At 45.1% G+C, this 23,747-nt stretch overlaps 8 protein-coding genes across 8 annotated transcripts; 5 read left to right on the top strand and 3 right to left on the bottom strand.

Annotated features, from left to right (window-relative positions):
- Nucleotides 1-906: 906 nt before the first annotated feature.
- Nucleotides 907-2,058, top strand: HETIRDRAFT_307799 (uncharacterized protein; the record flags this gene model as incomplete). The annotated part of the gene is made up of 1 exon (XM_009543368.1): nucleotides 907-2,058. One exon carries the CDS (start codon nucleotides 907-909, stop codon nucleotides 2,056-2,058), a length of 1,152 nt encoding a protein of 383 aa, XP_009541663.1.
- A 3,795-nt stretch (nucleotides 2,059-5,853) lies between these two features.
- HETIRDRAFT_448221 (uncharacterized protein) lies at nucleotides 5,854-6,766 on the top strand (the record flags this gene model as incomplete). Its single annotated transcript, XM_009543367.1, has 2 exons — nucleotides 5,854-6,245; nucleotides 6,406-6,766. 2 exons carry the CDS (start codon nucleotides 5,854-5,856, stop codon nucleotides 6,764-6,766), a joined length of 753 nt encoding a protein of 250 aa, XP_009541662.1.
- Nucleotides 6,767-15,039: 8,273 nt separating this feature from the next.
- On the bottom strand, nucleotides 15,040-15,189 carry HETIRDRAFT_306114 (uncharacterized protein; the record flags this gene model as incomplete). Its single annotated transcript, XM_009543366.1, has 1 exon — nucleotides 15,040-15,189. The coding sequence occupies one exon, from the start codon at nucleotides 15,187-15,189 to the stop codon at nucleotides 15,040-15,042; it is 150 nt and encodes a 49-aa protein (XP_009541661.1).
- Nucleotides 15,190-16,292: 1,103 nt separating this feature from the next.
- Nucleotides 16,293-16,793, top strand: HETIRDRAFT_114757 (uncharacterized protein; the record flags this gene model as incomplete). The annotated part of the gene is made up of 1 exon (XM_009543365.1): nucleotides 16,293-16,793. The coding sequence occupies one exon, from the start codon at nucleotides 16,293-16,295 to the stop codon at nucleotides 16,791-16,793; it is 501 nt and encodes a 166-aa protein (XP_009541660.1).
- Nucleotides 16,794-18,859: 2,066 nt separating this feature from the next.
- HETIRDRAFT_305615 (uncharacterized protein) lies at nucleotides 18,860-19,219 on the bottom strand (the record flags this gene model as incomplete). The annotated part of the gene is made up of 1 exon (XM_009543364.1): nucleotides 18,860-19,219. A coding segment is annotated over one exon (360 nt), but the record flags the coding sequence as incomplete, so codon positions are not given.
- Nucleotides 19,220-20,983: 1,764 nt separating this feature from the next.
- Nucleotides 20,984-21,259, top strand: HETIRDRAFT_307617 (uncharacterized protein; the record flags this gene model as incomplete). The annotated part of the gene is made up of 1 exon (XM_009543363.1): nucleotides 20,984-21,259. One exon carries the CDS (start codon nucleotides 20,984-20,986, stop codon nucleotides 21,257-21,259), a length of 276 nt encoding a protein of 91 aa, XP_009541658.1.
- A 1,050-nt stretch (nucleotides 21,260-22,309) lies between these two features.
- HETIRDRAFT_306454 (uncharacterized protein) lies at nucleotides 22,310-22,642 on the bottom strand (the record flags this gene model as incomplete). Its single annotated transcript, XM_009543362.1, has 1 exon — nucleotides 22,310-22,642. The coding sequence occupies one exon, from the start codon at nucleotides 22,640-22,642 to the stop codon at nucleotides 22,310-22,312; it is 333 nt and encodes a 110-aa protein (XP_009541657.1).
- Nucleotides 22,641-23,027, top strand: HETIRDRAFT_27681 (uncharacterized protein; the record flags this gene model as incomplete). Its single annotated transcript, XM_009541972.1, has 1 exon — nucleotides 22,641-23,027. A coding segment is annotated over one exon (387 nt), but the record flags the coding sequence as incomplete, so codon positions are not given.
- Between the last annotated feature and the right edge of the window lie 720 nt (nucleotides 23,028-23,747).

Genomic DNA, 23,747 nt, shown 5'->3' with positions numbered 1-23,747 from the left:
GAACTGCTGTTCACACAGTCTTCTCTGATTCTGAGACATTAGTCTGATCAGTCCCGATCATCCTCTCTAATCCTCTCATATTATTTGTGGCCTAGGATCCTCTCGTCCCGAACAGCCGTTTGTGACATCTGGATAGCCCTCTCCACACACAATCCTACTCCACCTTTTTTCCTTGCAGCAGAACACCGGCTAGATACATACGGTGCTAGGCAGTCCCAAAAGACAAGCGTCCGTCGACCGTAGTAGTTACTATACACTTCGAGCGAACGGTTGGACGATTCCACTTCAGTGTGGGTCGTTTCAGGTTGTAGAATACTTCTATCTGGTAATCAACCCAGTGGAGGTATGACCGAAACAACTGCACTCGACGTTACGTATGGTACTATACCAGAAGCAGAAATACTGTACCCGGCCAGAACGAGCTGCTGTTGCCTTGACCCTCGAACCTTGATCAGGTCGAGACTAGCGCGGGCTCTTTGATCCAACAAGATGACTTCCAAAGGTTCAGGAAGGAGCGTAGGGCGAGTTCCACACGGAACCGACTACCTGAAACACTCCGACACATTTGTCCATTTCGGACAACCGATCAGAAGAACATCCAAGGGAAATTGGGTTTACGTAGGAGGACAGAACAGCGGAAAAACAGTCGACGCCCCGCTAGTACCCTGGGAAGACAGGAAGGCACCCCTCAGAACCGTAGATTCCCCCATCCGAACAAAACCGGTTCTATCACCGATCGATATTCCCAAAGAAGATATTGAAGAAACCCCAATTCCCGCGGGAGTATTAACCCCGGTCGACGAAGAAGACCCGGAACCTATAGCAGGGCCGAGTCAGCCAAACCCAAACCCAAATCCACAACCGAACCCTCCACCAACAACAGACACCACAGACAACGAAGACGAAATGTCGGACAGAGGAAACAAACCGAAAGATTTCGATGGCACAAGGTCAAAGTACAGAGAATGGATATATGAATGTCACATGTACATTCTCGCCAACCCGACCAAGTACGACACCGATAAGGATAAAACCCTGATGGTGTTGTCATACATGAGGGAAGGAACGGCATCACTCTTCGCTCAGAAATATTACTTCGACAGGGAACTTCGAGAATACAAGGCAACAGAAACAAGAAAAACATGGGGAACATTCAAGGACTTCCTGAAAGAACTGGCCGCCGCATTCAAAGATGAAAGTCTCGAACAGAAGGCGAGACAAAAACTATTCACAATGAGAATGGGAAAGCGGTCAGCAGACGAGTTTGTCACGGACTACCTCATGACGGCAGGAGAAAGTGGATTCGATCTCGAATCCACCGTCGACTACTTCCGTCGCGCCATACACCCGGAGATCCTCAAACAAATTTACAGACTCCCTGACATGCCGACGACAATGGACGATTGGGTAAAATACACCCGAAGGTTCGATAATCAATGGAGAGAGTTGCAGAGCATAAAAAGTTCCGTACCCTCCGCTGCTGTTCGATCCAGCAACCCTTTCCGCTACAACTCATCCAACGCTCCATCCTCCATGAATAACTCCGTCGTCCCCATGGCCGTAGACTCAGTCCGAACAACCCTCACAGACGAGGAACGCAACCGCCTCAGAATGGAGGGTGGGTGCTTTTACTGTTGCCAGAAAGGACATATGGCCAACCAATGCCCTGTCAGGGGTTCGTCTAGGGTACATGAAGGGTCAGCTAGATATGTTCAACAGAGTAGTGGAACGATGGGGAACCGCTCGGCTCAGACCGGCGGTAGGATGGGAGGCGGAGGAAGCGGCTATGGCCGAACGTTCTCGACAGGAGCTTCAAGCAGTCCTCAAAGAGGCGCTACGACGCAAGGTAGAAGCGTGGCGACGACTAACCCATTCCGAGCCCGACTCGCAGCTCGCCAGGCCCACGCACCCAGACCGGATGCGCCTGTATGTGAGACGGAGCCTGAGATTAGCCGAGAAGAGATCCAGAGGGTCATCAGGAAGATGAGGTGGGACGAACAAGAAGCACTTCTTCAAGAGTTAAGCGAGATAAGCAAGAAGAAGAAATCGGATTTTTAAATAGGCCTACGGCTCCGGTGTACCGTAGACCCGCTCCAGACCCTCCTGTAAAAACATTTGTACGACTCACAAAATCCAATCAGAAATCGTCTATGCGAATAAACGTGCATCTAAAACACAGGAAAGGAACCACCAAAGCCAGAGTGTTAATCGATTCAGGAGCGGAAGGACTTCTCATCGATAAGCAATTCTGCCTCAACAATGACATACCAACACAGAAAATCGACAAACCTATCCCTGTGTTTAACGTAGACGGCACAGCCAATGACGGAGGAAAAATCACCGACAAAGTCTGCGCGCTTATGAGAATAACAAACGAAGAAGGCGACTATCACGACGAACAATGCGAACTATTAGCCGCTAACCTAGGAGGCGAAAATATAATCCTAGGAACAGACTGGCTACATGAACATAACCCGCAAATCAATTGGGTAAAAAACAGCCTCACATTTTCAAACTGCGCCACCACGTGCCTAGTCAGCCGACCTAAGTTCACCATACAAGCGCTATTGTCTGTCTGGCAAAGAAAAAATAGAACGGTTGGGTATTTCAGGATAGAAGATAGCCCAGAAGAAGACGAAATCGAGGACACCTTCTTTTCCGAATTCTATGAGGAATGGTATTATCAAGACCCGCTAGAAGTACATCCCCTTGAAGCGATTCATATTGGCTCCGTCGGAAATAAGTCGCAACAACTAGCAGAAAAGGCAAACAAGGCAAAAACGGAACGACCTATCGAGGAAATAGTTCCAGCGTACGTCCTCAAACGATTTGCCAAAATCTTTAGCCAAGAAGCTTCGCAGCGACTCCCAGAACACTCGCAATGGGATCATAAAATCGATATGAAACCAGGGTGGGAACCGACGGGATGTAAACTATACCCATTAACCGAAGAAGAGGAAGATCAGTTGCATGAAATGCTCCAAGAACACCTAAAGCGAGGGACCATTCGGATATCTAAATCACCGCAAGCATCACCCTTTTTCTTCGTAAAAAAGAAAGAAGGAAGCCTACGACCGGTTCAAGACTACCGAAGACTGAACGAATGGACCATAAAAAACAAATACCCGCTACCCCTAATTGACGACGTAATAAGAACCATCGCCAAATCAAAGGCGAGAATCTTCTCCAAATTCGATGTCAAATGGGGATACAACAACATCCGCATCGCCAAAGGAGATGAATGGAAAACAGCCTTCATGACTAAATTTGGTCTGTTCGAATGCCTCGTAATGTTCTTCGGTCTCTGCAACTCACCTGCGACCTTCCAAACGATGATGAATATCATCTTCCACGACCTCATCGTGGCACGGGTCCTAGCAGTCTACATGGACGACATTTTGGTATTCACCAAAACCATCGAAGAACATCGCCGCATCACGACCCAAGTCATGCAAATACTCTTGGACAATGACTTATTCCTGAAGCCCTCCAAATGCACTTTCGAAACGGACACAGTTGAATATCTCGGATTTATTATTTCCGCGGACAACATATCCATGGACCCCGTCAAGGTCGATGGAATCGCCGCCTGGCCAACCCCGAAGAACCTGAAAGAAGTGCAATCCTTCTTAGGCTTTGGAAACTTCTATCGAAGGTTTATTAAAGACTTCGCCGCTACGGCCCGACCCCTCAACGACCTTACGAAGAAAGACGTCCCATTCGAATGGACTCCCGAAAGGAATGATGCATTTGAACGACTGAAGCACTGTTTCACATCGACTCCCGTCCTTGTCTATCCGGACGGTAATCGCCCATTCCGTCTTGAGACCGATGCATCAGACTTCGCTTCGGGAGCCATCCTATCACAAGAAACGCCCAACGACGGATGGCACCCCGTCGCTTACCTGTCCAAATCATTTAACGCGGCCGAACAGAATTACGACATCTTCGATAAGGAACTACTTGCTGTCATACACGCCCTGGATCACTGGCGCGTATACCTTGAAGGTGCACGGCACCCATTCGAGATCTGGTCCGATCACAAGAACCTTCTATACTTCTCTACGGCGAGGACCCTCTCTCGCCGTCAAGCACGTTGGTCCCTCTTCCTCTCCCACTTCGATTTCACCCTCGTCCACAAACCGGGCATTACCCACCGACCCGATGCTCTGTCCCGGCGTCCAGACCTGAAAGAGGGGGTAAAATTCGACAACGAAAACCAGGTACTACTACAACCTCAAATATTCGTCAAAAGTGCAACGGGACGAGGAACAATCGAAATGCTTGACAGCCAGCTGAGACGAAAGCTAAGAGAAGTCATAGCCAAAGATAAAGAAGTAACAGATGCGATGGAACTTATCAAAGCATCCGGACCCAGAGCACTTTCAAAAGGCCTACAAGAATGGAACTATGAAGACGATCTCATCTGGCACAGGGGAAAAATATACGTTCCACCAGACGACGGACTTAAAAGACAAATCACGAAAATGTACCACGATTCACCAGCAGCGGGACACCCGGGAAGATGGAAGACCTATGTCCTAGTGTCCGATAACTTCTGGTGGCCAGGAATGTCCACGTTCATAAAAGAGTACGTAACAGGATGTGCAACATGTCAATACACCAAGAATATTACACACCCCACACGCACTCCGCTCATTCCTAACGAAATACCAGAAGGACCCTGGCAGACAGTCACTATGGACTTCATTACGGATCTTCCACAAGTTGGACCATATAACGCAATACACGTAACAGTGGACAGAAGCACTAAAGGAGTCGTCTACACTCCGTGTGACAAAACCATAGATGCAGAAGGAACGGCCGACCTCTACATGAAAAACGTCTGGAGACGATTTGGACTCCCACAAAAGATCATCTCTGACAGAGGTCCACAATTTGCCGCTCGATTCACAAGAGAACTATGGAAGAAGCTAGGAGTCACGACAGCGTTATCAACCGCTTATCATCCCGAAACAGACGGTGAAACGGAAAGAGTAAATCAAGAGTTAGAACAATATCTACGAGCGTTCTGCAATTACGAACAAACGAATTGGCCTGAACTATTACCATACGCTGAATTCGCACACAACGTAAGGGAACACTCAGCCACGCACCAATTACCGTTTGAACTCATGTACGGCTACAACCCGACCTTTGTACCCCAGATCGCACCAAGGTCCGACATCCCCGGAGTGGAGCTAAGGCTGGAAAGGTTAGACCAACTCCGAAAAGAAACGAAGGCCAGCTTGGAAGTTGCGGCAGAACTAATGAAAAGAAAAACCGCTGAGAACGAAGTCAAACTAGAAGCAGGACAGAAAGTTTGGCTTTCGGGAAAAAACATTACCACCACACATCCAAAGGACAAACTAGCCCCTAAATTACACGGACCATTCCAAATAGAAGAAAAACTAGGGCCAATTACGTACCGATTAAAGCTCCCACCGACATGGAAAATACACCCCGTGTTCCATGCCTCCCTACTTATACCATATAAAGAAACAATAGCCCACGGCCCCAACTACAAACAGCCGCCACCTGACCTGATCGAGGGACAAGAGGAGTACGAAATAGAAAATATCCTCGACAGAAGGAAACGAGGATGGGGATATCAATACTTAGTACATTAGAAAGGATATCCGAGCTCGGCCGACGAATGGATCACAAGGGCAGATCTGGGGAACGCCAAAGAACTTTTGGAAGCCTTTGATCAAAGGCGTAACGCTCTGCCTCTACGAGAGGCCCTCATAAACATGGAATCACTAAAGCGCGAAACGTATAAAAACCCCAATTCGATCCTTGCGATCCCTCCAGCATTCTGACCACTCATTTCCAATCCACCCTCGAACAAACATGTCCTCCGACAACTCCCCCTCATCTGCTGAAAACACCCTCGTCAACGAACCAGCCTCGCTCCCTAGTTACCTCCGCTCTCCCACCGTATCAGAAGCAGGAGACTTCGAAGCCATACTCTACAACCAAGACGTTCCCATGCTCAGCGCGAGGGGACAAGAGTATCAAAGGTATCAGGCTCAACTCGACGCTGACGAGGCAGAAGAAGCAGCTGCGGCGCAAACCCCCAGATCCCCCGTCATAGATATATCCACATCATCGTCATCTTCCCCCTCGCCACCCCCTCTAATTCATGAAGCTAACGAAGGCGTCGTCTTCCCGGACAGGGAGACTTACCTCACAACTCCCGTCGCGTACATGATGGGACTTATTGAGGGGACGCCTAACACAGAGTTCGTGTCAGGACCGACTAGGCCGGAGATTCAGAGGGCGTTAGAGATCTTGGAAGAGGAAAGAAGTTTCGTTCGACACGCACAGCGAGCCCTACAGATCCGAGAGGGCACGATCATCGCCCGTATTAATGCTGGAGAGCGAAAACTCATGGGCTTGCAGAACCTTTGAGATTCCTTTCATCCTGCCGACGACCCCACCCCCTCTACCGAGTATCACATGCCTACCACGGCTGTGGTATCTCGTGCCTCGTCTTCGGCCTCAAATGGCGCTCCGCTTCGCCCAATGCCGGGGACTTACCCTACAAGGACTGACAGGGAGCGAGACGTCTATCGGTTCGCACAAGTCTCCCCCCGTTATCACATCATCCCCGCGCGTCTTGGCCTCGTCCGCTCTTCGACACGAACCCAACCTCCCCTCCCCTTCACTGAATACGACTCTAGCGAGTCCGACACCGCGCCCATTATACTCCGTCCTCGTGGAGCCTAGAAAGCGACAGACGCCCTCGTCTGGTATGACGTAAAACTGCCGGGGCAAACGACGGTTCGAATCCGTTGGGCCGGTACCCACTGCCATGATGAGAAGAGGGACTCGGCTCTAGAACGCAGTCCCCGCGTGGTTGGTAACGAGGTGGGGTATCATGACGTCCGTACTCAAGGGCTATTGCGTCATGACTCGACTGTGGGCAGCGAGAATTGGTGCCCTAAATATTATTTTGTATGACATGGCTCACGTGCATTGCTTATGTTTTTCCTGGACTATTACTTACCGTCTCTGGCACTGACGGCCTAGAGGGGGGGGTAATGTTACGAAACGCCTTACCTATGCTTACCTACTTTTCTCACCTTCTTGATAAGGACTCGTAGGACCTTTCTCCCGACTATACCTCGCGTTCCTGCTTCATTGATACTTGGTCCGTGCATCTGCTTGTACATATTTATAGATACTACGGCGCAGTGTGGAAGCCTTAGGCTATCCGCTTCTGTCCAATCTAAGAACTGCTGTTCACACAGTCTTCTCTGATTCTGAGACATTAGTCTGATCAGTCCCGATCATCCTCTCTAATCCTCTCATATTATTTGTGGCCTAGGATCCTCTTGTCCCGAACAGCCGTTCGTGACAGAAGGTAAGTGAGCTAGATGTGGAAAGGCTGCATGACTGACTATTTGAATATATTGCCTTGAGGGGAACTACAGGCAAAGGCATGTAGGTGTGTTATCCAAATCAATTATGCATATGTTGTGTCCTCAGGTGTTATCTTGATCAATGTCCATTTAAGAAGTCAACCCTTACAGGCCTTACCTAAGCAAGCTTAAGTGGGCACACATGATCATTGGTAAGTGGTTAATTTCTTTCTTTCACATATTATTTAGTTCTGTATCTAATGGAATAGCTAGTAGATTCAAAGGTTATCATATGAACACCTAGTCCAAGCTATTATAGGCCTGTCCATATTCTACCATTCCTGCTACCATCTCATCCTTACTAGTACCCTACTCTAGAATACCTTCCCAAGCTCTAGGTGCTGCACAACTTTGCCTTGCCCAAGATCTTCAATTCTATCAAGTTGTTCAATAAGTGGGATAATACCCCATTCACAAACTCTAGCACTGGTAACAAGATCAAGCTAAATAAACAAGAGGTACTGCTCATTACCTGCTACTTGCATAAGGTTCTCCATCTCTTCCTCTTGCACTATCTTGAGTAGACCATTGAGTCAGAGCTGTCCAACAAGGTCTTTATAGTAAGGGTGGGCATGCTATAAATACAGCTGTACAAGTAGAGGAAGAAGTACATAATGATTGTGGATGGAAAAGACAGCAAGTAAGCTTGATGCTAATAACTGAGATTGCACAAGGGTACATCCTTATCCCATCCTCCCATTCTATCCAAGTCATGCATCTTACCCTACCCTATTATATCTAGGATGTTTAACTTATGAGCACCCACCTCCCTGCTCTTGCCTGATTAGTTTCTAATGACCATACTTGAAAAGGTCAAAACTTCAACAAGATCATGCTGTGCATATACTTGCAGTTTATGGAGAAAAAAACATACTAATGGTAGCATATATACAAGGTGCTGCCCTTTCTTTTCTCTTTCTTTTTTGTTTTTCTCCTACCTTGACACTGTGGGCTTATAATCATGTAGGTACTCCAACTGCTTGAGTACCTCATCAAGCATAGTAGCAAGCACATTGTTGATTGTTATAAGCTGCTTATTCAATAACCCCAAGAATAAGAGGTTTCTCCCTAGGTTGCTTGATAAGGAAGAGTGGAATGATAGTCTCAATTGTATGTGCAGTACAGAAGTGAATGGTATTGCAGATGGGGATAGTGCTAGGGCTATTCAGGGAGTGTCCTACAGTAGGAAGACTATAGGGTAATGAAAGAGAATAGGCTAAAGATCCTTAGCCTATTCTATGGGCCTCTTATACTACTTTGGAAAGGGTGTGAGAATCCTGTATATATATACTATAGGTATTCTCTAAGTTGTTACTCTCTAAGAATGACTACTCTTCCAATAAAGAGGGCAAAGGGCTCTGTTTCCTATAGGTATATATGTATAAGCCTATGTTGGCCATCTGTGCATTGTCCTATAATACTTGACCAGTGACAGGTGCATCCACTGGGAGTGGATAAGCAAGGATAATACCTGTACCTTAGTGTACACCTTAGGATATGAGGCCACCTAATAGTTGTGATGATCCCATCAAAATAGACCACCATAAAGGCCTAATGAGTGTGATCATAAAAATACCCCCTTTCTATGTCCTATTCATCTAGTAGAACAATGCTATATACTCTATTACTATTTCATATATGATTTGCTTTTTTAATCCAATGTTGTAGACATCTGGAAAACCACCCCTTTGTATTAAGCTCTAATTAGTTCTATTTATGCATAATTAAGAATGATTAGGATTAGACATTTTTAGCTTACCCCCCCTCTAAACCTGTTCTAATTAGACATAATTTTCCTAAATTAGGAATCACTAGGATTGATTATAACTTGAAATTTCGGAAAAACCATAATAAATCAAGCATCACAGTTCCCATAGCCTTCTTATAGAGTCATGTCTATTAGAACACTAGTTCAATACCTAAACACAGAATATACCTTATAACAAACTTGCCTTCTGCCAGAGTTGAACCAACAACCTCATGTATGCAAGCACCTGAGACAGATGCTCTAAGCCACTAAGCCACAAGGTCTAAGATATGAACTTGGTAATCTAAATAAGTAGACATAATATAGGCAACCTCAACATCTCTGATTTTATTTAACATTTATCTTTCCTCTATCTTATAAATAAATAGGTCAATAAATACCTAAAAAGTCAGGTCTTTCAGGATTTAGTTTAAACACCAGCTAAGAAGATAACAAACCAATGGAAAATCAATAATACACTTTATATAGGATAAAAATAAATTATGGCACTTATACAATTTGGACTGAGAATGTGTAAAACTATGATTGAGTATAATATTCAATGGGACTCTACTAGTATAGACAATGCTACCTGAATTTGCAAATTTGATCAAAAACATGATTATGAATAATCAAGATCCAATAAGAGAGAAGGGTTTTCCAAATAGCCACTAATGAGGTAAAGGGTGGGGACAAGGGTATATGTATAGCATGCCTATATAAAAATAAGCACAAGATTGTTAGAGGTGATCTTAATATGCTTAATGCATATATTTCCTATATGGCAGGCAAATATATCATTCTGGCACCACATACCAATATGACTGTCTTTTCCACAGCCTAATAGCTAGAGGAAAACACCAAGTTTGAGCATCTTTTGTATAACAAGGCAATAAACAATATAAATAGTGCTAAAAATTGTAATATCAATAGTGATGATGATTGTGTGCTGCACAAGACAGTATTAGCCAATATGCTAATAGACTAGGTCTATAAGGCTGCATATAGCATATCCCTAAGTCCAACCCACATGTTGTATCCTATAATGACCAGTAACAGGCATTGGCTAACAATGACAACTTTGTTGATCTTGTGTGCAAGGACAAGGTACCTAGGTCTTCATAGCCTCTTGTGGCAGCTGCCAAGCTGCCAACAAAATGGCTGGGGGCATCAATGCACATTTCTCTATCCCTTATAAAAGCAGCTGGAAAATCAGCAAAAGAGCTATAAGATAATGGTATAGGCATATATGAAGGAGAGTAATATGCTGAAATAGTATAGAATGTGCCACATCTTTACCTTCTCACTGATAGAGCAGTAGTACTTACTATTTCCTACTAATAATTAAAGACTTCTTAGTATAGAATTAGTGCTAATATCATGAAATTAGAACCCAATCCAATGCTCACAATGTGTTGCTCCCAATTAGGAAATTAGATACTTTTAGATACTATTAACACTTTTAGATACTTTGAGACACTATTAGATATAATCTGGAGCTAATACAAGGGGGTGTTTTACCAGATGGAATGCTCCTAGTTTCTCAAGCTAGGTCATCTAAACCAGTTTGGCATCCTAGTATAGTGTCAAGAAAGGTGTATGAATGTAAATAGTAGTTGGATAAGTAAAAACTCATTCATGTGGGTTTTAGTCTATGTCATCATTTTCCCCCTCCTTTTCTAAGGACCAAACCTTAGTGTTTCTAAGATAGTTGTTCTATCCTTATGATTGTTGTTTCCTCTTGATGATAGTGCCATAGGGTTCACAGACAAGTAGGTTGATTACTTTACAAAAACTTAGGCCTACTTCTCCAAACTGGCATATATAACTATCCTGAGTAGTATTGCTCCCATATACTGAGCTCATCTCTGGTGAGGTTCTAGCCAATCCCAAGCAGTATTGCTCCTACATGGTGAGCTTATCTCTAGTGAGTTTGAGGCAAGGATATGAAGAGAATTAGATTTGAAGGGTACAGTAAGGAGAGAGGAGGAGTCTAACTCCTTCTTTAGCACTGCCTAATTACATGCACAAATAGACATCAAGACCACAAATGATTTATTAGTCAGGGTCACATAGAGTATATCCATAATAGTAGTTTTACTTCCTTCTGGAAGATCTCTAGTTTAACATTATGGCAAACAATTATGACTTTTGCTATTATGATGTAGTTTATATTAAGGTCATTTGTGACCTTTGTTATCATTAACATGGAACATTTGTAAATAAAGATGTTTCCGTATGCCAGATCATTCATTGGTGATGTGCATAGGGCCATAGACCAGACTTTGCTTTGCTAGATCCCACTGAGGCATAACGGGAATGGTTTATGCTATATCAAATCAGATAACTTATCATCTCAAGATTTAGAGACCACTTAGTTTAACACCATAAGGTAGATGACTGCTATTGTCTGACTATTATCCCTGAGTTATGATAAATGTGTCCCCCTAAGGATGAGGGTATTTTACTATCATTTCAGACTTGATTAACATATTTTTGTCAAAAATAATATTGATTGATAATCTCTGTGGAAAAAGAGACAGTAGTTTAATGTCATTCTGGATATGATGTTATTTCACTCCTGAAATGACATTTTATAATCCCTATGCATAAAAGAACAGTAGTTTAAAGTCAAAGTTATTGCAGACTGATTGATGATCAAGGTTATGGCCATTAATCACAACTTCTATTTAGTGAGGAGTGGGTAGTTTAGTGTCATTTTGGATGTATGCTGTCGTCTTGTGATTAATATGCCACCATATGATTCCTGTTTGTAAAGAGAAGGTAGTTTAAAGTCATTGTAGATGCTATGATGTCATCTTGTGATTTAAGATGATCCCATATGATCCCAATAAAGGAATGATAGTTTAAGGTTATTATGGATGTGTTCTGCTACAAATATTATAGCAAAACAATGGCTAGTTTAACAGTATCCTAGATGTGAAGGTGGGAAAGACATTAAGGTAAATGGTCAGTTTTTGTTGTTCTTCCACAATGAGAGACAATAGAGTCATGTGATCTAGTCACCTTGACTAGATGCTTAACTTGAGGCATATGTCTTAGTTGCCTTCTGACTAGGTCTTGGAGTGGAATTTCTTGTACTTTAGCTCTAAGACTAGACTAGGCATGCTATGAGGAAAAGCTGGTTTCTCTATATCCCTAGACTCCTCACTTGGATTTGAACTAAGATAACCTGATATTCTTTTAAGGAAAAGTGGTAGAATATTGAAGCACTTTGACTGCTTATAGGCAGGGTTTTGTAATATGGATGCTCAATGCCCATGCTTCACTAGAATACAACCACACTTCATGGGTTTATGGTAGTTGAATGTCATCTCAGACAGGGATAGTTTAATATCATTTCAAATAATGACTAGTTTTTCATTGTTGCAGATGCCTAGTAGTTTATAGTTATTGCAGACCAAGCCTTTGATAGTTTTACATCGTTCCAGATATGTTTTTAACCTTGTATTGCTATTAGGGCAATCATATTTTAGCAGAGGGATGGCCTTTACTATCTTATGTGTTAGAATCCCCTGATGTGGAAACAATCCTGTAAAACCAGAGATCCAAAGTGGGATGTCCAAATACTAGTCAGACCTTGACTGTGAGGGTCACTTTACTAAGTTATGCACCATAAATAGTCTTGGACCTTGGACTTGTACTAGTTATGTATAGGAACCTTTATCATACCAAAACAAAGGAGCCAACTTGTTGATACCCAGAGTATATCAAATTATAGAGAGTTCCCTAATATGGAAAAAACCCTGTAAAACTGGAAATCTAAATAGGATGCCTGAATTATCTATTAGATTAACCCCTTGACAGTGAGGGTGTAGAAATTCCATGCATATATTGCTATGTAAAATATGCCTGATATTGTACCATGTTCTTCCATTACAGGAATATGGGATGGTGGTTAGGTACTTCCCCTGCCTTCTTTTCTTTTCACAGTTTTAAGACATGCAAGTCCAATAGTTTTGATATTGTTTTGGATGTGGGTAGTTTAACATTGGTTTCAGATGAGGGTATATAGTTTAACATTATAAGGGATAATCATAGTTTTCAGTTGTTGTGGACCAGAGACTATAGTTTTAGGTCATTTAAGACTAAGCCTTTTAATAAGGCAACTTGTTCATAAAACTAGTAATGATATGATGGGGGTCCTTTCCTCTCTATTGCTATTATTTTCCTTGGGTAAGGAGTTCCTCAACTTCCTTACCCCTTTTCTACCTTTGTTACCACCATTCTTAGTAGTTATTGCCATGGTACCCATCTCTGCCCTTGTCAGGTCAGCAGTATGGGTCTGCATCATCATAATTTCTGGGGTCATCTAGTGCATCCTATGTGCCAAGTTCAGATTGAGTCTAGAAGCAATCTCTTCAAGTTTTCAAGTTAGTGCAGCAAGCTCATCAATTGTTTTGAGGATTTGAGCCCTTATCTGCGTAAAGTCAATGAGTAATAGCAGGTGCTCCATCTCATTGTCAAACATTCTTGCTAGTATGCACTCTATAGCAGTAGGGTGTCTGGGTTCCTTTGGTTTGTCTATCTTCATTTCTTTGAGAGACAGGCAGTTTCTCCTTATTGGTATTCCAAGTAGTATAAGGAACATCTTGTACTCTATGATGGGGAGTTAGGGGCTCCTATTTGACATATGAAGTATTTATAATTGTGGAGGAGGTTATTCCATGGCTAAATGTGGAATCCCATTAGAACCTGGAGTAGGTGTAGAGTGTTCCTCATAGTGAGGGGGTACAGTCTAGGTAACAATGTGGAAAGGATTAGTTTAGTGTGGTATAACAGGTCTAAGCTCTCCTAGAAAGAGAAGAGCTAGAAGGAGATCTTGGTTAACATACTGGATAAATTCATTAGAGTGGATAAGGAGGGCTTGTAGCCTTCTATCATTGTCTTTGTACCAGGATATAGTATCAGGATTGGTTTCAAGGGTGGGCTATCTAATTTGTTGACTCGCACTAGCCAATTGTTAAGGTACATTGTTATTCTCATTCCCTAGTTGTCCTGCCAAGAATTTAGCAAGGCATTGGAGTGCCATGGCAGTGGCCATTTGTATTACTATGGAGATGGTGTTTTGCTAGAGGAGAGTGTCTGCATGTCTTTCCAGTTCTCTGGGATAAGGATCTGAACCACTAATAAGTCTTTTCATAGCAGTGGAAATCTGTCTGCCAAGCAATACTGGCAGCTGTGAAGTTTCTAATAGAACTAGAACTGGGTAAGCCATTCCATGGCCTAATTGTTGACTTCCACTTCTTGGATGTAGTCCCTGGGTGTTCCTATTCTAGGAGGCGTCATGATTCTAGTAAGAGGTAGAACTTGAATTGTAGATCCACTAGGATTGTTAGGGTCTCTATCATTAGTGCCTTCATTCAGTAGTGGACTTTGGAAGTTTTTTCCATGTAGTTGCTTCTTGGTCATCATCCTTTTTTTTCTCTTGAACTCCTCATAATCTCTAGTGTCATTATCCAAGAAGCTGTTAAGATGTTTGGTAAGGATGGCAATGGCAGTGTCGGGCTTTGGTTGTGTCAAGCTTTCCCCTTTATTAGGTTGTCTAATGTCTGAATTTGTGACCATAAGAACAATGTCAGGCAAGGAGTTTCTTGAGGGAAATAAAGTGGGAGTATTATTGTAAAGAAGCATGTATGTGATTGAGGATGGGAAGAGAGGTGTGGTGAGTGGAGATGCTGGATATAGAGGGTGGTTTCTTGTCTCTTTATATCTTTATGATCTGGTCAACATGAGATGGAGTTTGTTAGGGTACTGGTCATGGAAATCTTTTAATGCTTCTTCTGCTGTTCCTTTTAGGAGGGTATAGGGTTCCTAGGTATTGTCAGCTTTAGGGTACCCTTTCTATTTGACCAGATATTTGGTTCCACATCCTTGTTGTTTCAAGTCCAAGATTATTTTTACTTCATAATGTTCTTTGTCATTTAATACCTCTAGTAGTGGTTTGACAAAGTTTGTTCCATGTGCTTCCATTTCCCAATATTTAGTGAGCATGGTGTTACGAAACGCCTTGCTTATGTTTACCTACTTTTCTCACCTTCTTGATAAGGACTCGTAGGACCTTTCTCCCGACCATACCTCGCGTTCCCGCTCCATTGATACTTGGTCCGTGCTCCTGTTTGTACATATTTATAGATACTGCAGCGCAGGGTGGAAGCCTTAGGCTATCCACTTCTATCCAATCTAAGGACTGCTGTTCATACAGTCTCCTCTGATTCCAAGGCATTAGTCTGATCAGTCCCTGGACTCCTTCTAAACTCTTTAGTATTGTTTGTGGCCTAGGATCTCCTCGTCTTGAACAGCCGTTTGTGACATCTGGATAGCCTCTCTTCACACAAATCTTACTCCACCCTTTTCTTGTAGCAGAACACTGGCTAGTTACACACGGCGCTAGGCAGTCCCAAAAGACAAGCGTCCGTCGACCGTAATAGTTACTATACACTTCGAGCGAACGATTGGATGATTCCACTTTAGTGTAGGTCGTTTCAGGTTGTAGAATACTTTTATCTGGTAATCAACCCAGTGGAGGTACAACTGAAACAATTGCACTCGACGTTACGTATGGTACTATACCAGAAGCAGAAATACTGTACCCGGCTAAGAAAAGCTGCTGTTGCCTTGACTCTTGAACCTTGATCAGGTCGAGACTAGCGCGGGCTCTTTGATCTAACAAGACGACTTCCCAAGGCCTAGGAAGACACGTAGGGCGAGTTCCGCACGGAACCAACTACTTGAAATACTCCGACACATACGTCCACTTCGGAAAACCTATTAGAAGAACCTCCAAAGGAAACTGGATCTACGTAGGAGGACAGAATAGCGGAAAAACAGTTGACGCCCCGCTAGTACCCTGGGAAGATTGGAAAGCACCCCTCAGAACTGTTGACTCCCCCACCCGAACGAGACCTGTCTTATCACCAGTCGATATCCCTAAAGAAGATATCGAAGACACCCCAATTCCTGCAGGAGTATTAACCCCAATCGACAAAGAAGACCCGGAACCTGTAGCAGGACCAAGTCAACCGAATCCGAACACGAATCCAAATCCACGACCAAACCCCTTACCAATTACAGGAACCACAGACGACGAAGACGAAATGTCGGATAAAGGAAATAAGCCGAAAGACTTCAATGGCACGAGGTCAAAATACAAAGAATGGATCTACGAATGTCACATGTACATTCTAACCAACCCAACCAAGTATGACACCGACAAGGATAAAACCTTAATGGTATTATCATACATGAGAGAAGGAACGGCATCGCTCTTTGCCCAGAAATATTACTTCGACAGGGAACTTCGAGAATACAAAGCAACGGAAACCAAAAAAACATGGGGAACGTTCAAAGACTTCTTAAAAGAATTAGCCGCCACATTCAAAGATGAAAGTCTCGAACAGAAGGCAAGACAGAAACTATTTACGATGAGAATGGGAAAACGATTAGCAGACGAGTTCGTCACGGACTACCTCATGACAGCGGGAGAAAGCGGATTCGATCTCAAATCCACCGTCAATTATTTCCGCCGAGCCATACACCCGGAGATTCTCAAACAAATCTACAGACTCCCTGATATGCCAACGACCATGGACGATTAGGTAAAATACACCCGAAGATTCGATAACCAATGGAGGAAACTACAGAGCATAAAAAGCTCCGTACCCTCTACCGCCATTCGACCAAACAATCCCTTCCATTACAACTCCTCCAACACTCCATCATCTATGAACAACTCCGTCGTCCCCATGGCCGTAGATACAGTCCGAACGACCCTTACAGACGAAGAGCGCAACCGCCTCAGGATGGAGGGTGGGTGCTTTTACTGTTGCCAGAAAGGACATATGGCAAATCAATGCTCTGTCAGGGGTTCATCTAGGGTATATGAAGGGTCAGCTGGACATGTTCAACAGAGTAGTGGAATGGTGGGGAACTGCTCGGCTCAGGCCAGCAGCAGGATGGGAGGCGGAGGAAGTGGCTATGGCCGAGCATTCTCAACAGGAACTCCAAGCAGTACTCAGGGAGGCACTGCGATGCAAGGTAGAAGCATGGCGACGACTAACCCATTCCGAGCCAGACTCGCAGCTCGCCAAGCCCACGCATCCGGACCAGATGTGCTTGTACGTGAGAAGGAGCCTGAGATTAGCCAAGAAGAGATCCAAAAGGTCATAGGAAAGATGAGATGGGATGAATAGGAAGCACTCCTTCAGGAGTTGAATAAAATGAGCAAGCAGAAAGAATCGGATTTTTAAATAGGCCTACAGCTCCGGTGTACCATAGACCTACTTCAAACTCCCCTGTAAAAACATTCATACAGCTTACCAAATCCAATCGGAAATCGTCTATGAGGATAAACGTGCATCTGAATCATAAGGAAGGAACCACCGAAGCCCGAGTATTGATTGATTCAGGAGCCGAAGGGCTTCTCATCAACAAACAGTTCTGCTTAAACAACAACATATCAATGCAGAAAATCAACAAACCTATCCCTGTGTTTAACGTGGACGGAACAGCCAATGATGGAGGAAAAATCACCGACAAAGCCTGCCTGCTTATGAGAATGACAAACGAAGAAGGCGATTATCACGACGAATGATGTGAACTATTAGCCGCCAACTTAGGAGGAGAAAGCGTAATCCTAGGAACGGATTGGCTACACGAACATAACCCGCAAATCAATTGGGTAAAGAACAGTCTTACGTTCTCCACCTGCACCACCACGTGTCTAGTCAGCCGACCTAAATTCACCATACAGGCACTAGCGCCCACCCAGCAGAAAAGAAACAGAACAGTTGGGTATTCCAGAATAGAAGATGATTTGGAAGAAGATGAAACTGAAGATACCTTCTTTTCCAAATTCTATGAAGAATGGTATTACCAAGATCCACTAGAAGTGCATCCCCTCGAAGCAATTCACATCGGCTCCATCGGAAACAAGTCACAACAACTGGCAGAAAAAGCGAACAAAACCAAAACGGAACGACCTATTGAGGAAATAGTCCTGGCATACGTTCTTAAACGATTCGCCAAAATCTTCAGCCAGGAGGCTTCGCAACGACTCCCAGAACATTCACAATGGGACCATAAAATCGACATGAAACCAGGATGGGAACCGACGGGATGTAAGTTATATCCCCTGACAGAAGAAGAAGAAGACCAGCTACACAAAATGCTTCAAGAACATTTGAAGCAAGGAACCATTAAAATATCCAAATCCCCACAAGTGTCACCCTTCTTCTTCGTAAAAAAGAAGGAAGGAAGCTTACGGCCAGTTTAAGACTATCGGAAACTGAACGAGTGGACGATAAAAAATAAATACCCACTACCCCTAATTGATAATGTAATATGAACCATTGCCAAATCGAAAGCAAGGATCTTCTCCAAATTCGACGTAAATTGAGGGTATAACAACATTCGCGTAGCAGAAGGTGACGAATGGAAAACAACCTTCATGACTAAATTTGGCCTGTTCGAATGCCTTGTGATGTTCTTTAGTCTTTGCAATTCACCTGCCACTTTCCAAACTATGATGAACATCATCTTCCATGACCTCATTGTTGCGCAGGTCCTTGCAGTCTACATGGATGACATCTTGGTGTTTACAAAGACCATAGAAGAGCACAGATGCATAATAACCCAAGTCATGCAAATACTCTTGGACAATGATTTATTCCTCAAACCTTCCAAGTGCACCTTCGAGACAGACACAGTCAAATACCTTGGGTTCATCATTTCCGTGGATAATATATCCATGGACCCGGTCAAGGTCGATGGAATCGCCGCCTGGCCAACCCCGAAGAACCTGAAAGAAGTACAGTCCTTCCTCGGCTTTGGAAACTTCTATCGCAGATTCATCGAAGACTTCGCGACCATGGCCCGACCTCTCAACGACCTCACAAAGAAGGATGTACCATTTGAATGGACTCACAAGACAAACAAGGCCTTTGAACGATTGAAGCATTGCTTCACATCCACTCCCGTCCTCATTTACCCAGACGGTAATTGCCCATTCCGCCTTGAGACCGATGTGTCAGACTTCGCTTCTGGCGCCATCCTCTCACAAGAAACGCCCAATGACGGATGGCACCCTGTCACTTACCTGTCCAAATCTTTCAATGCGGCCGAGCGGAATTACAATATCTTCAATAAGGAGTTACTTGCTGTCATATATGCCCTTCATCACTGGCGTGTATACCTCGAAGGTGCATGACACCCGTTCGAGATCTGGTCCGACCACAAGAACCTCCTGTACTTCTCTACTGCGAGAACTCTTTCCCACCGCCAAGCACATTGGTCACTCTTCCTCTCCCGCTTTGACTTCACCCTCGTCCACAAACCGGGCATTACCCACCAGCCCGATTGCTCTGTCCAGGCGTCCAGACCTAAAAGAGGGGGTAAAATCTGACAACAAAGATCAGGTGTTACTACAACCCCAAATGTTCGTCAAAAGCGCAATAGGACGAGGAACAATTAAAATGCTTGACAACCAGCTGAGACGAAAGTTAAAAGAAGTCACGGCCAAAGATAAAGAAGTAATGGACGCAATGGAGCTTATCAAAGCATCAGGACCTAGAGCACTCTCAAAAGGCTTACAAGAGTGGAATTACAAAGACGACCTCATCTGGCATAGAGGGAAAATATACATTCCACCAAACAACGAACTTAAAAGACAAATCACAAAAATATATCACGATTCACCAGCAACTGGACATCCAGGAAGATGGAAAACCTATGTCCTAGTGTCAGACAACTTCTGGTGGCCAGGAATGTCCACATTCATAAAGGAATACGTAACAGGATGCGCAACGTGTCAAAATACCAAAAACATTACGCACCCCACATGCACCCCGCTCATTCCAAACGAAATACCAGAAGGACCCTGGCAAACAGTCACAATGGACTTCATCACGGATCTTCCCCAAGTAGGACTGTACAATGCCATTCACGTGACAGTAGACAGAAGCACCAAGGGTGTTGTTTACACCCCATGTGATAAAACCATAGACGCCAAAGGAACCGCTGACCTCTATATGAAAAACATCTGGAAACAATATGGACTTCCAAAGAAGATTGTATCTGATAGAGGTCCACAATTCGCGGCCAGATTTACAAAGGAACTATGGAAAAAGCTAGGAGTAACAACAGCACTATCAACCACCTACCACCCAGAAACAGATGGAGAAACAGAAAGAGTCAATCAAGAGCTAGAACAGTACCTACGAGCATTCTGCAACTACGAACAAACGAATTGGCCCGAATTATTGCCATATGCAGAATTCGCACACAACGTCAGGGAACATTCAGCAACTCACCAATCACTGTTTGAACTCATGTATGGCTATAACCCAACCTTTGTACCTCCTATCACACCGAGATCCGACATCCCAGGCGTAGAACAAAGGTTGGAAAGGCTAGAACAATTACGGCAAGAAACGAAGGCCAGCCTAGAAGTTGCAGCTGAACTAATGAAAAGAAAAACAGCCGAAAACGAAGTCAAATTAGAAGCAGGACAGAAAGTTTGGCTATCGGGAAAAAACATCACCACCATGCACCCAAAAGACAAACTAGCCCCGAAACTACATGGACCATTCGAAATAGAAAGCAAACTAGGACCGGTAACGTACAAATTAAAGCTTCCGCCAACATGGAAAATACACCCCGTATTCCACGCCTCATTAATCTTACCCTATCAAGAAACAGCCGCACATGGCCCCAACTTTGAACAACCACCACCTGACCTCATAGATGGACAGGAGGAATACAAAGTCGAAGAAATTCTTGATAAGAGGAAATGAGGACGTGGGTATCAATACCTAGTGCACTGGAAAGGATACCCGAGCTCCGCGGTGATGAGCATGCACCCGCGCTAGGGTCCGAGGGAGGTATTCGTGAAGCTTTGGGGAGATACCGAACAGCGCTCGACAAGTACCGAAGACGCCGACTATTACCGAACACGGTCGGTCCCTACCCGACCGACGACAAGCCACCGAAGGACGTTCGGCAGCACTTGGGTCAGTTCGCCCACACTTCACGTACTTACCATGACCGCATAGGAGTGTTACGATAAGTGTTTACGAGATCGGAGCCAGTATTCCGTATCGGCCGATGTCCTCCGTGAGTCGGTCGGTCCTTATCGTTTATCTTCCCGACTTCCGCATGGTCGGTCAAACGCGATCTTGCACCATTGCTTGGCCACCCTGGTCGTACGATACCTCTTCTTTATTTTTCATTGGCTCTCCAACGCCTGTTCCTGCTACCTACGCTCGGGCGACGGATCCCGAACGTTCGGGATTTCGACATCACTGACTACCTTTTACCTTATCACCTTCGGAACCCATATGGACATCTCACCTACCTTCTTATCTTCTCTGATCGCTGGGGCTTGGCGCCCATTCGACATCTACTCTCATTTCTTGTTTAATATTTTACTTAGGGGCTCTGTTTACTATAAAAACCTACATACAACTCTGGAATAAACCAGCTTTCGCACCCCACAGTTCAGAGCTCATTCGCACTCGTCTCAACCATCGAAATCGTCTTCGTCGACTTCCGAAAAACTTGTCATCCTCGTCGTTCGGCCTCATTCGCGTTCGTACTCGTCTCTTCGCTCGTACCCCCCCGTCCTCCCTCGTATATTGTCAGAGTCCCGTGTGGCTCTTGAAGCACGTAGTTGTCGGTCGCGACACTACCTTCTCATTACCGACCGCATCGCCGACACGACCGACCGAACGTTCGGTCGGTGTTCGGCGCAGTCCCGAAACCGTTCGGGCGCTATAATCTCACACTCCCCGATTGCTTCTCAGTACGCCTTCAATTTCTAAAGTCATCACTTACAATTCCTTGTGTATCAGATACTAGCTCCAGCACCCCTGCCTTAGAGGTTGTTTTAGTGTTGTGCTCGGCACTTAGAGCCACCTCTAGCGTAACATTTTGGAGCCCACCGCGAGGGGTTAGTATTCAAAATTACCTCAAGGAATCTACGTCGCTCGTCCCGACCAACAGCGGAGCGCGAAGAACGACAAACAGTTATCGATAGCTTCAATACTCAGGAAACATCTGCCGACCGAAGTTTGTTCGGAGACGCCGATATAGTCCCAGAACACTTATCCCACCATCACTACCTTGATCTCGAATCCTCGCCATCGCTCTCACCACCACCCGACTCCACTTTCTTCTTAACCCCACCTTCGTCGCCGAACCGATCGTTACTCCCACCGATTTCCCCTATCCTCGACCTTGCACTCTTAGAACAATCACCCCCGTCTCCTATCCCATCTCTCCACGACTCCATCTCTCCGTTAATCCCACGCAGCCCCGTCTTCTGGACGCCGACCATCCGACCGACTTCACTAGAACGCTCCTTCGAACCAGCGACTCCATCCCCGATCACCTTAGAAAACAATACCTTCTCCCCCACCTTTGACTTTCTCACTATGGCGACCCCATCCATGCCCGCTCGTGGAGATCGAACGGCCCCGACCTTTGACCCCCATCAACCCCGCGAATTGAGACGATATTTCTCCGATCTGGACTTCCACTTCGTTCGGTCTGCGGTAGTGGACGAACAAGAAAGAAAGAAACACGCTTGCCGATTCCTAGATGTCGACACCTGTGAGCTTTGGGAATCGCTCACCACTTTCACCGACGCCACGAAGACCTTCAAGGAGTTCTGCGAAGAGGTCTACAGGCTATACCCCGGATCGGAGGAAGAACGCAAATGGTCGGTATCGGATATGGACAAGCTAGTCGGCGAAACGAGCAGGGTCGGCATCTTGTCTCTCAGCGAACTCGGCGACTATCATCGGCGATTCCTGGCGATCACGGTATTCCTCCTCAGCAAGGCACGGATCTCGGTCGCCGAACAAGGACGCGCCTTCGCTAGAGGATTCCAACCGGAGCTATGGGCAAGAATCTCTCAACGTCTACAACTCAAGTTCCCCGATCATTTCCCAGACGACCCATACAACCTCCAAGACATCCACGACGCGGCCCGATTCGTCTTGCACGGCACCACGTCCGCCTACAGCACGATCCCTACCGACATCTCTCGAGCAGCCCCCGCCGCGCCGCCCACCAACGCGATCAAGGCCGAAGACCTGGCGACCATGTTCGAACGGCTCACCGACACCTTTGTCAAGGCCATCACAGCTCAGGGGACAACCAGGCCAGCCGATCGACCATCCCGACAGCCAGGACAAGGCGGCGACAACTGCATGTTCTGCGGCAGTCCCGAACACTTCATGCGCGCCTGTCCCGAGGTCACCGAATACATTCGGATCGGCAAATGCAAGAGGAATATCGAGGGGAAGGTGGTATTGTCAAGTGGGGCATTCGTACCGAGAGAAATCACGGGTAGTAACCTGAAGGACCGAGTTGACGAATGGCATCGCAGGAATCCAGGCCAGTTGGCGACCGGACAGATGATGTTTACGGTAAACGCGGTGCCGACTCACCCGATGACGATAGCCTCCCGTCACGATTCACCCTCATTGCTGGATGTCACCCCAACTTACCAACTCACCGACGTCCAGCGAATCGCGAGCCTCGAACGCGAA

Source organism: Heterobasidion irregulare, assembly GCF_000320585.1.
Source record: "Heterobasidion irregulare TC 32-1 unplaced genomic scaffold scaffold_01, whole genome shotgun sequence".
Lineage (NCBI taxonomy): Eukaryota > Fungi > Basidiomycota > Agaricomycetes > Russulales > Bondarzewiaceae > Heterobasidion > Heterobasidion irregulare.
The sequence above is the reverse complement of the archived record's forward strand: the minus strand, read 5'-3'. Positions and strand labels throughout refer to the sequence as shown.